General features: G+C 41.0%; 2 protein-coding genes across 2 annotated transcripts in view; one reads left to right on the plus strand and one right to left on the minus strand.

The window, feature by feature from the left end:
* Window positions 1-4,999, plus strand: part of cstf2 (cleavage stimulation factor, 3' pre-RNA, subunit 2) — a 16,463-nt gene extending 11,464 nt beyond the window's left edge. The window contains exons 8-13 of the mRNA XM_028589598.1: window positions 1,196-1,295; window positions 2,306-2,505; window positions 3,156-3,280; window positions 3,587-3,670; window positions 4,620-4,781; window positions 4,950-4,999. Coding sequence (XP_028445399.1) covers window positions 1,196-1,295; window positions 2,306-2,505; window positions 3,156-3,280; window positions 3,587-3,670; window positions 4,620-4,745 — 635 coding nt within the window. The 3' untranslated portion in view covers window positions 4,746-4,781; window positions 4,950-4,999. The remainder of the gene's footprint in view (window positions 1-1,195; window positions 1,296-2,305; window positions 2,506-3,155; window positions 3,281-3,586; window positions 3,671-4,619; window positions 4,782-4,949) is intronic.
* Window positions 5,000-5,954: 955 nt separating this feature from the next.
* nox1 (NADPH oxidase 1) lies at window positions 5,955-11,843 on the minus strand. Its single transcript, XM_028589599.1, has 13 exons — window positions 11,431-11,843; window positions 11,080-11,175; window positions 10,891-11,001; window positions 9,953-10,037; window positions 9,380-9,525; window positions 8,696-8,889; window positions 8,484-8,610; window positions 8,286-8,378; window positions 7,929-8,170; window positions 7,066-7,228; window positions 6,729-6,875; window positions 6,508-6,632; window positions 5,955-6,294 (listed from the first exon to the last, which is right to left on the minus strand). Exons 1-13 carry the CDS (start codon window positions 11,473-11,475, stop codon window positions 6,168-6,170), a joined length of 1,701 nt encoding a protein of 566 aa, XP_028445400.1. The 5' UTR covers window positions 11,476-11,843; the 3' UTR covers window positions 5,955-6,167.
* Between the last annotated feature and the right edge of the window lie 191 nt (window positions 11,844-12,034).

Genomic DNA, 12,034 nt, shown 5'->3' on the forward strand with positions numbered 1-12,034 from the left:
AGCAGCATGGTAGTTTCAATGTATCTCGGAAAATCAAGCTTCTTGGCTTCTCTCTCTCTCGTTTTGCCCTTGTTCATGGTTGTCGGCAACAGTAGTCAAAAGATCTGTCCAGTTTCTTGCCAATTATCCACCCTACCGTTTCGCTGTCAACAGGAGCTCACCTGTCCTTTAACTCGGCAATTTCTTCTAGCTGCTTCTTTTATAAACCAGCCCTGGGCTCTCCTCCCAGTCAGCTGTATAACAGAATGCAGTAAATGCAAATGAATCCATATTCATTTGAGGTACAATGCCCCCTGCCCTTTACCTTGAATCTGTTTAGTCACAAATCAACCAAACAAATGCCTTTTTCAATTATTTGCCAGCCTAAATAAACAAACATGTTAAATGAGACAATCTTTACACAATGCAAATTTTGATTAAGGTAAAACTACATCAGGGAGTCTCCGTCTTTTAACTGTAATGTTAGGCGAGGCAATCTATCTATCATTTAGATTAATTATTTCACAGCTCACCTAAAAAGGAGATTAGAAATAAAAGTGTTCCAGTCACTGTTAGGTAGGTACAGATCGACACCTGCCTTATTTAACATTGTGCCCTATTGTTTACTTTTGTAGACATCCATGCTGTTTGACATGCTTTAGCGTAACTGAACACTGACGCACCCATTGTACTTGATCTTCTCTCTGCACGCTTCCTGTCATGATGATCTCATGGCCAAAAAATACCAGAGTTACAAGACACAAGTAGGAAAATATTCTCAAGTCAGGAAGTTTGTGTCCGTGTGGGGAAAAAGCAGTTTTAATGCATTTTACAGACAGGTTTTCATGTGTTCTCAACCTATAATGTCCCTCTTAATGTCGATGGGATTGTTTTCCTGCATTTTTGTGTTGCTGATCACTCTCCTGATATCTCCCTGTGTGTTGTGACAACTTGCTGGGGCAGTTTGATGTGGTCAATGTGTACTGTGTACTGTGTTGTGTGTTTATCAACCCCCAAACTGCTCTTGCTTGTTTCCTGATAGATCTAACCTGAGCCACCACTCTCAATAGGTGTCTGTGGTTTCCCTAACCTGGAATTTCTGCCTTTTTCTTAACGGATTAGTCATAAAAAAGTTCCTGTTCAGTGAATAGCAAAAACAACTTATTTGGATATAATATTTATTTAGGTGGTTGAATGTATGATTTTCTCCACTCAGGACCAGGCGGTATCCCCCCCAGAGGCCTGCTGGGAGATGGTCCGAATGACCCCCGGGGTGGAACTCTGCTGAATGTCACTGGAGAGGTCATAGACCCCAAGTAAGATGTCCACCCACATCACATTACCTAAATACTATAGCCAGTTATGTGGATTTCAGAGTTGTGTTAATTCAAGCTGTTAAATTTATAATCCTTGCGTTATCGTGGTAGTAACAGTGTGGACTACAGAGCCCAGATTTTTGGAGGCAGCAATCACTCGTCGAGCAGCTACTTTGTGAGAAATACAACAGTGGAGAAACTAGTGTATTTATTTACAGCGCAACCAAACACATTCTTGTTGTTATGATCGAGAAGTCTGTTAATTAGAACTCAAACTGCAATCAGATTTTACGCTACGCTCGGCGCAAGTAGTTTCCCCACGCAACAGCAGGCCACGGTAAAGTTGGGTACCTTGGCGAGACGTTGGAGGTGTGCAGTCCAGCTCTTTATCTTACAGCTCACTGTGGCTGCTTCTCCTTGTTCCAGCAATCCCTTGTGGAAAATAAAAAAAAAAGATCAACTAAAAGTAAAATGCAAAGAATGTTTTGTTTCGTAAATGCATTTTTGATGATCGAATGACAAATGCATTGAGTTTCCTGTTAATGCTTCACAATAAAAGCCACCCCATATTTCGCCAGTGAATATTCTTTTAAGTAAGTAAAGTTTATTTATTAGGCACCAAAAAAACAAAAAGTTTACAAGGTGCTGTATAGTGCTATAGTATAATTGCTAAAGGTGAAGCAGCAGGAAATGCTCCATTTGCATTAGCAGTGACATAATGTAGCTGTGATACAGCATTAGGAGTGAAAAAGGCTCCTGTCTGTGAGACAAAGTTACAAACAATAATGCTGGATCACATGCTGCATTGATTCCTGAGGATTTTTTTGGGAATGGCGTACTCCACCACTGACATTGAAAACGGAGAGGTAATTACTGAATGTAAATACTTTAAACGACTGTTGCTGTGGCCAGTTATAACTTTTTTAGGCCAAACAAATCTGTAATTATGCCAGTTTAAATTTTATAATATCATTTAATTGCTCTTATTTTGTGTGTGTGTCTGTGTTTAGCCGGGGTTACATGGGAGCTCCACCGCCCCACCAAGCCCCACCTGTACACATGGCCCAAATGGCAAGTGGACCCCCTCCGGATATGAGAGGCCCTCCAATGGACATGAGAGGCCCACCCATGGTTGAACCACGAAACATGATGGGTGACCCCAGAGGGCCCCAGATGATGGAGCCACGCGGACCCCCGATGGAAACCAGAGGTAGCTGCTCTGATGATGATGCTTCATATTTTAGAACTTACAATAAAGGGGGGGGGCATTTTAGGCCTTTATTTGACAGGACAGATGAAGACATCAAAGGAGAGAGAGAGGGGGAATGACATGCAGCAAAGGGCCGCAAGTCGGAGTCAAACCCGGGCCCACTTCGTCGAGGAGTAAACCGCTATATATGGGCGCCTGCTCTACCAACTGAGCTATCTGGGCGCCCAAACTTATAATAGTTAAAATTATTAATAATTGTGTTCATTTAGTAGACATTTTGGTTGATCTCAGTTCAGTTTCAGTCACAGCTGGTAGACAAACCAAAAGGCACTGAAACTTAAAACAAAAGTCTTTTGTCCTTACAAAAGGTTTTTACACAAGAACGTTTTTCTTACTACCGTGTTTACACTTCTATTTCCTTATATTTAATACTGCCGTTATTTTTTAGGTCATCCGTGTCACAAAGACACTTCTCTCAGCTACAAACGCACCTTTTTTTTTTACATTTGAGGGTTTTAATGTTTCATGTAATGATCGGTTTCTTTTCCCTTCCAGAGTCGCTTTCAAACAAAATTGTCTTTTATGTGACGTACGCTCAAATCCAATGATGAGGTGTGACCAGAAAGTATGGGTTTTGGTTCTTCATGCAGGTCGTGACCCGAGGGCGATGGACGCTCGTGGTCCTGTGACGGCTCAGAGGGTTCCCATGGCGGCAGGGATGCAAGGCCCCGTTCCTCATGGCATGGCTCCGAATGCTCCTCCACCTGCAAGACCGGTAAGCGCTGCATTTAATGTCTTTGTCTGCTTCTGCTATTTGCTTTTGATTTTTTTGGGCTACATTGCACACAAAACTGTTAAAAAAATAAATTTAGACAAGGAATTTAATGTCCTTTCTTCATCAATTATAAGACTATAAAAAGCGATTAGATAAACATTTACTTAAAATTACATTTAAAGAAACAATATGTAAAAGAAATCTGTGCTATATGCTTAAATTACTATTGATATTAATATTGCTATTACTATTCCTATAGATGCTCACTACCCCGCATTACTGATAAACGGTATGTTTGTCCTGCAGGGTCCTGGTATCTCTGGCGTTCCTCCATCAGGAGGAGGCTTCAGTCCGGGGCAGAGCCAGGTCTCTACACAGGACCAGGAGAAGGTGGGTGTCTGGGATCGATCGTCTCTGTATTATAACAAACTGGACCAAGAGTCCCTTTAAACGGCCTTCATAATAATATCTACATATTCTGTGTCCACTGCCAGAGACCAGATGTACACTTAACACAAATAAAACAGGCCTTGATCAACAAACAGCTATTCTCTGGGTTAGACTCAAGAGTAGTCTCGCATTGCCAGACCTTCCTCCACAGAGCTGCAAAGGAGGGTCGGGCTAGTCCACACAGCATTCCGGGATGGGAGAAAAACGTGCTCTGGTTTATTGGCATTTCTTTAAACCAATCACAATAGTTTTGGACGGAGCTATGGTGCCGCTGCAAAATAGCTTGGGAAGGAACTTGTTTTGGTGGAACATGTACGTTTAAAGATTGTTTGTCGTGCAACAGAAAACTCGGATTGGACAGATAGTCTAGCTAGCTGTCTGGATTTAGCCTGCAGAGATCTGAGGAGCAGTTAACCACAGTCCTCATAAATCGGCCGGAGTTTAAAATTACAGCACATAGAAAGCGGAAGGTAACGGACATCCGGCCGAAAAAGAGGGAAATCCAGGAATTGCTGGCGGAACAGGTGCAATCCCGGAAGTGGAACGTCGTGGATATAGACTAGACACGGAGTAGCTCTGTCTAGCTGCTTGTTGAATCGCCCCTGAGCAAAATGCTTATCCTTTTTTTTTACCTTGGATCGTCATTCATTTGTTGAAAGTCATTCTAGTATGTCAACTGAGGCAATTGTTTGACTTCAACAATAGCTGGTGATGTTTTAACACAAAGGCTTAAGGAAGTGTGATTTTTTTCCCGTTAACAACAGAATAACAGGAAGATTATTTGAGACACCCAACAAGCTCTTATCGTCACGTTTTGTTTATTTTATAAGGAGGGCAGAAAAGCAGTTTCTCCTGTATGTTTGATTAATTTTATTTTGTCCCTCTCTAGGCTGCTCTGATTATGCAGGTCCTGCAGCTGACCCCAGAACAGATCGCCATGTTGCCCCCGGAGCAGCGGCAGAGCATTCTCATCCTCAAAGAGCAGATTCAGAAGACTGCAGGAGGGGCGCCTTGATGGTCTGACTGAGGAAAAGCTTCAAAAAGGTTTCAGGTATACCAAGATTAAATTCTTAAATTTCCTTAAAAGTTCAGTTTCCTTCCCTCCAGGAAATTCACTGGTGTTGAAAGCATATCGTCACAGAGCAACTCTGTATTGTATATAGTATTGTTTTTTTTTTTTTTTTTTTTGTTTTTTTTACATGCATCATTTTGATTTCAGGGCCCACAAACTGGTCCACCCCGCTGACCCTGTCACCACCTCAAACAGGTCTGAAGACGTCTCATTTTAGTTTGGCATAATGTATAGTTTTTTTTTTATATTTTCTGTTTTCTGTATGAAAGAGTCGGGTTGTTGCTTGTGAGAGGTTTGAGTGGATGATAAATGCTGAACAGATTTTGAAAAAAAGATCAGGACTGGATTGTCATGCGGTTTCATCCTTTTGCTCCAAAGCTGTTTTCATGTTCTTGGCTCTGGAAACTGTTTGTCTGGATATTGTTTTGTCAATAAAACAAAAGAAAAGAAATTGTTTTATAGTCATTTATTCAAAATGAGTTTGGAGTTGTATACAAGAAACATGATAAAACAGCAAATAGTAAAATAAAATAATTTGTGACAATAAGTCCTTCCACGTCTGAGGATGATTAACCACAGGCTACGTGACAGAAGTCTTCCTCCTGGTTACCTTGCGTTATCACTCTGACAAGGAAATACCACAGACTAATCTGTTCATAATAAACCATTGTCTGTTTCCAAGGAACCTGTTCCCTTAACCAGTAAAGTAATAAAAGTGTTAGCTCATTTACAGTGTATTTAATTATATAGGCTAATTCTCTCTCCAGTGGAAAAAATGTAAGGGGTAAACAATTGATCCACAGAAAATGAATCAACATTTTGATTTATCGGTTTGTCATTCAAGAAAAATACCAATACACACTGCTTACAGCTTATATATGATGAGTTAATGCTTTTCTTTGTTGCATGTTATAGTAAACTGAATCTTTGAGTTTTGGACTAATGGTCAGATAAAATGAAAAATCAGAAGGGAAACTTTGGGCATTTTTTTCTGACCTTCACAGAAAAATATACGTAGTTATCCATATAACAACAAGTGTACTACACAGACAAAACCGAGGTCCTTGTAACAGTAAAATATTTTCTTATAATCTAGAGTCTCAGGCCATGCAGGAACTACGAGGGCGTAGTTCCTGCGTGATTTTTAAAATCAATCATACAATGACTGAAAATCTGAGTGCAACTGACCGTAAAAGCCATGAGTCAGTGGATCACAAGAAATGGAAGAGTCTGTCCCTGAGTTTTCTGATAAAAGGACACGCCCTGCTTCTTTATCAGCGTGCAGTATTGAGTGTCAAAACACACCCAGCTAGTGCCACAAGATATCCTGTCTTAAAAAGCCCAAATGCTGTGTCCTTGTTTCACTCAGAAATTCTCCTTGTTGAAGTAAAATTTGGTCTTCCGGGGATCCACGTCTGAGTATTTGGCACATTTCTTTTCTAAGACTTTTGCTAGAACTGCAGGGCCACACAGGAAAGTCCCAACCACAGACCTAAAAAACACGATGAAGTTGAGTTAGATTTCAGAGGTTAAAGTTTTAATGTGAAAGGTGCAAAACAAGTGCAAATTAACCAACAAACAATCCACTCAAGTGCAGTACTTATAATAACTACAATTCCACAATTGTTGAAACAAAAAAAAGATCAGTCAATCTCCTGTATTTCAATAAGGTATTAAAGAGATTTTAAGGAAGATTTTATCTTACGTGGGGTTCTCTTTGCGGACTTGCTCAAACTCCTTGTCCCAGGCGGGTCTGCCGTAGTGAGTTTTCTGTTTGAGCCCAGTGACCACATCTGTGTCCTCTTCAAAGTGAACCCCTTCATGAAAACGCTGGGACAAAAAAAAAAAAAAAAAAAGAGATAACCGCTGAATTAAAGCTGAAAGCGCACATCGTTTATCTGGACTCTGACTGATTCACACACTTACAAGATTTTGATCCCATCCAGTCAGATAGAGTTTGTAGGTGAGGAAATTCCCCATCCCTCTCTCCTCCATCTCTTTCTCCAGCACCTGCAGCAGGTCAGAAAACCACTCAAAGGCATGGGTTTCCCGGCAGAGCCAATAGAAGTAGATCTGAAACCAGGAAGCAGAGGCAGGCACGTTAAACAATGATCCTCTTACAAGAGAGCTTCTGATGACTCATCCCTAACATGGGCGGACTGTGAAAAACACAGCTATTTATTTAAGAGACAATAACAGGACTTACAGGTCTAAATGTCAAAAGCAGGCTAATTGGACCTGATACAGCTGTTAGGGTTTTTACCTTCCTGGTGCGCAGTTTAGAGTTGGAGATTTTGAACTTGTACCAGATGGACTTGAGGATGGATGCGAAGGGAGTGACTCCGATGCCAGCGCCGACCAGCATGCTGACCTCGTAGTCGAATACGTCCTCGCTGGCTGTGCCAAAGGGTCCGTCCACACCCATTCTAAGAAACAATCACAAATAAATAAACCGTAGTCAGGAAAATACACTACAGGTGACGGCCAAAACATTAAACAAGTGTTTAAAATTAATTCATCCTTGCAAAAACTAATACAAAAGCTGAGTAATGCTTTCATGTAGCTGAGTATCATACCAGCCCCTTTTTTGCTTTTTGCGTTGTTATGGGTAGGCTACAGACGATATGCTCTAAAGTTCTCCTAGTCTTAATCCAGGGGCGATTCTAGGATCAGATCTTTAGTGTGACAATGTGACACATTGGGTACAGTGCCTTGCAAAAGTGTTAACAACCCCCGCTAAATCACTTTCTCTGGATAACAATAAACATAATTAGCCAAAACTATGTTTCTGTTAACCCTTTCCTTTACTGGGTTACTGGTGCATAGCATCGGCGAAGAACAAACCGGAAATTCAACCTGTTTCAAGCACTTTGAACCTGTAATCATTTGTCCTCTGTCACTAACAGATAAGTTCACAAACTAACTTTTAAAAAACTAAAATTAATTCCAGAATCTGAGGTTAAAAATTCTTTCTTTTGCAGCTGAGAATACAAAGTTACCCATGTATTCAATGTTTATTTTTAGGGACAAATATATGGAAATGGACCAATGCGACATACCATGGCATTCATAGCATGAGCTGAGTTTGCCACGCCCATCCCTAGATTACATAAAACAAGTGCTCACTTGGGTCCCTGTTCTCCCTCTGGTAGATTCTGCACGATGTCGATGAGTTTGTCAGTCCAGTCCCCGGCCGAGCGGATGTGGACGCTGAAGAAGTCCTCCTCGGGGGCGGAGGTCATGGTGAACGGGTGCCACTCCAGCTGGGAGATGGCCGGGCAGTTGAGGAAGACGTACTGACCCACCTCCATTTTAAAACCGTCCTTCACCAGCTGCAGCTCCAGCACTTTGGACGGATGCATCACGATCTGAAAGTAAAAAAAAAAAAAAAAAAAAAAAAAAAAAAAAAAAATAGGTGAAGTCACCGTCACATTATCCATCAAACAACCCAAAAGGTAAAGATGAATCACGAATCAAACGTACCTTCCTGTATTGCACTCTCTGCATGTAACGGATGAAACGCAACACACGTTCACAGACGTACAGAATGATTGGACCGATCACCCACCACCAGGTCTATAAAAAAAAAAAAAAAAAAAAGAAGGAAAATACGGTAAACGCTTTAGAAATAGTAAAGGCTGTTGCAGCTTCTCAGTATTTAAAAACATTAAAAAGACAAACCTGTGCTGGCCCTCCCTCAAACTGAGGGACGGGACACTCAGGAATCTTTCCCCAGTCACCGCTGCGGTCTTTACATAAGGTGTAGTTGTGCGGTGGAGTCGTTGTCTTTTGTCTCCTCACGATGAATCTGCAGATAGGACAGACAATTGAAACCTGCTTGCAATGACAACAACATTTTTAAAAAGAAAAGAAAGCTAAGACTTTTCCCTTACCCGGCTCCGTGAAACACGAGTCCAATGAAGAAGATGACGAAGAGATGGTGGGTGTACCAGAAGACTTCGAAATAGCTGCGTCTGATGACCTCCATGGAGGAGGTGATGATGAGGATGAGGGCCAGAGTGATGACGACCCCTGTGAGGCCAGCGATGGAGGTGAACACGAAGTAGGTTGGAGTCTGCTGCGCATTCTGAGACACAAGAAGAAGAGAGTGAAAACGTGGACTCAAAGGAAGAGGTTTGCAGATTTGCTGGTTTAATCTCGACAAAAGACCCCAAATCACATTGCGTCTTAGTTTTATTGTGTCCCCCAAACATCTTCAGAATATGCATTTTCGTCCAGGGGCATCGGACTGCGTGGGGTGGGGGGGGGGACTGAGTACCCAGGGCCCTCATGTGAGGAGGGCCCAAAAAGATGCTAGAATGAATAGCTGTGGATGCGGGGAGGGGCCCATAGAAAATGCCTTTCTACAGGGCCCGGAATTTTGTGCTACGCCCCTGTTTACGTCATATGTTCTCAGTCCTGTTAACAGCCTTGCCTGCCAAGATTATCTTACAACACCAAACTTTTGTTTACAACAAGGGGAGGGAATACAGTGGAGAAGATGGATTTGATTTAAAAAAATGTGTACTTCAATGCACGTTTGCCTTATTTTAAATGAATGAGTTAGGATAGCTTACGATGTCTATTCTGCGGACTGGGTTCAGGAAGGTGGTGTTTTCTGAGTCCGACAGGCTGGACAGAGCAGTGCTGAGTTCACCATACTGTCCTCGTCTGCTGTTGTTGAGCCACTCCACGTTCAACAGATGGGCAACCGTGTGCACGGCTGTCAGAAGACAGAGAAGAGACGGGTTACTGCTGCTGCTGCTGCATCATTTCATTATTCATACTACCTACGGAAATCGGCTTTCTGAGACTCAATGCGGACTTGAGCTTAAATACGTTTTAATGTCAGTTTTCAGTTACATAGTTAAAACAAATCAACAGCGTGGTAGGCCTACGTTTTAAAAATATTTGCATTCCCTGTAGGAAAAAGGGAAAAGTCTTTTAAATACACCTTCAGTCAAGACTCCTACTTGTCAAAAGGAAGTACAGTGGGAACAGAGAATCACAATTTGTATATTTGAAAAGTAAGATGGAACCGTTTTAGTATCTACATTTTTTATTTTCCATTCGTAATCATCTCAGGTTCCCTTCATGATGTGTAGGCTAATTTCTATAATTACTACTTTTCATCTAGACTAAAAGTTCACCTGTCATCAGAGCTATCATGTACGCCACCAGCTTGTGGAAAGTCAGATTTTTGTCCAGTTGTTTCCTCATTGTTCTGCCGCAACACTGAAAAGAAAGAAAGAACAATAGTTCAAAGTTGAAACAAAAAAAGAGAAAGAACATCTTTCCAAAGCTGGTTCTGAAACCTACCTGACAAGTCTGAGGGAGAGAGGAGTCAGGGTGATTGAATTGAGTTTTTGGTTGGAATTTGGAGTCAGACATGCTGTGAAAACATAAAGCTAATACTCCTTTGTTTTGCCAATTTATTGTGTTGAAATAGCACAACGTTGCCCAAATAATTGTTATAATTAATGTAAAATCCTTGTTGAAAATTATAATAATAACCATTTGTATACCGAGCCAAAACTCCTTAGCAAAACATTATCATCAAAGCAAGGAACAGAAGACTCAAAAACATGGAATAAAATGCATGACAACATTAAATACCAAAGAATACAATTAGAAGAAAAAAAACTGATGTGATGTACAGAAGTCAAACTAGTTTGTATGAAAGTGGGAACATACACCATGAAAAGATAATAACAGTGCCTTGGTGCACCTCGCCCTGTTGTGACGTGTGTATGTGGTGTGTGTGTGTGTGTGTGTGTGTGTGTGTGTGTGTGTGTTAATGAGGAATATGAAAAAAACTTCACATGGACTTTTCACAACTAAATGCTCTGGTTGACTATAAAGTTATTCAACAAAACATTAGTTTGTGTCACCTTTGTTTTGTTTTTTAATACAGTAGTAATGGTAACACAAAGGTTAAGGGTAGGTTCCCCTGAATCATATGATATAGAACACTTGATACGGACTGAGAAAAAAAAATATATATATATATATATATATATATATATATAAAAAACTACGTCCAGGCGTTTCTTTGTCTATGTAAGCTTATTGAACATCCAGATCTTACCATGAAGGAGCCTCGGAGCAACGACAGCAGGTTCCTGCACACCGGGAGGAGGATCAGCATGCAGTTAAAGTTGAGGACAGCAGCAGGAGCTCTGGCCCAGGACAAGGCAGACTGGAATAATAGGAGTCAGTAATTAGAAGAGTTTAACAAGCATGTTTTTAAAAGCTGACGTCTATTCTCTTTACTCACCCCTAACAGATGACGCGTGTAGAAAAAGGCATCACCCGTATCGTACAATAGGTAAAACCAGACGAAAAGGAAGAGGTTGATGCCCATCCAGACCACCTGCAAACACAGCCAGGGTCACGTTTCCAATCACAAAAGTAGCGCAGTCTTTCAGTAAAAATCATATTTTATTTGCATTGAAAAAGGAAAGACTTTGGAGCCTGGACACTGACAATTCAGGTTTTTTTTTTTTTTTTTTTGGATACTTGGCACAAAAGCTGTGCCTAAATTCTCTCATCACGTACCTCATCTTTGAGATTTGAAAAATGTAATTTCTACAGTGTGAATACAAATAAAAAAAATAAAAAAACTCACCACTATGAAGGCTGAAAGTCCATTGTTAATAATCCAGTTACCCATGTTGAGCTCTTTAGGTCGACTCAGTAACAGCAGCTACCCTGCATATTCACCGTCTGCCCTTTTATCTTGGACACTCCTGTCCCGATTCCTCCCTCCTCTGTAGGTGCAATAGTGATGAGACACAAGGAAACAAAACTTTGCATCGGAGGAGGAGGAGGAGAGGAGGTTTCCCTGCAGGAGCTGCTTGACCACATTGGTATCTGCTTATAAAAAAAACTGTTGAGGAAACAAGTATGGGCAGGAATGAGGAAGTATGTGTGACAGCATACTGGAAGTTTTACTCTGGACGGTGAAGCAATTAGTTTTATTGGGCAAATAAAGTTCATGCTGTGTGTGACAAGGAGTAAGTATTCATGAATGAAGTCCAAAACTAAGGCAAGAATGAATGTGTCGACGTTAGATTATTTTATTGAAGTTTCAAGTAAAACAAGGCACTGAAAAAACAGACCAGAAAAATCATTAAAAACAAATTAGCAAACTGTGAAAGCACATTGATATAGTGTAAGTCTGGTTAATGCATCATCATCACCTGGAAGCTTTATTTTAAAAGACACACATC

Source organism: Perca flavescens, chromosome 10 (genome assembly GCF_004354835.1).
Source record: "Perca flavescens isolate YP-PL-M2 chromosome 10, PFLA_1.0, whole genome shotgun sequence".
NCBI classification, from domain to species: Eukaryota; Metazoa; Chordata; class Actinopteri; order Perciformes; family Percidae; genus Perca; species Perca flavescens.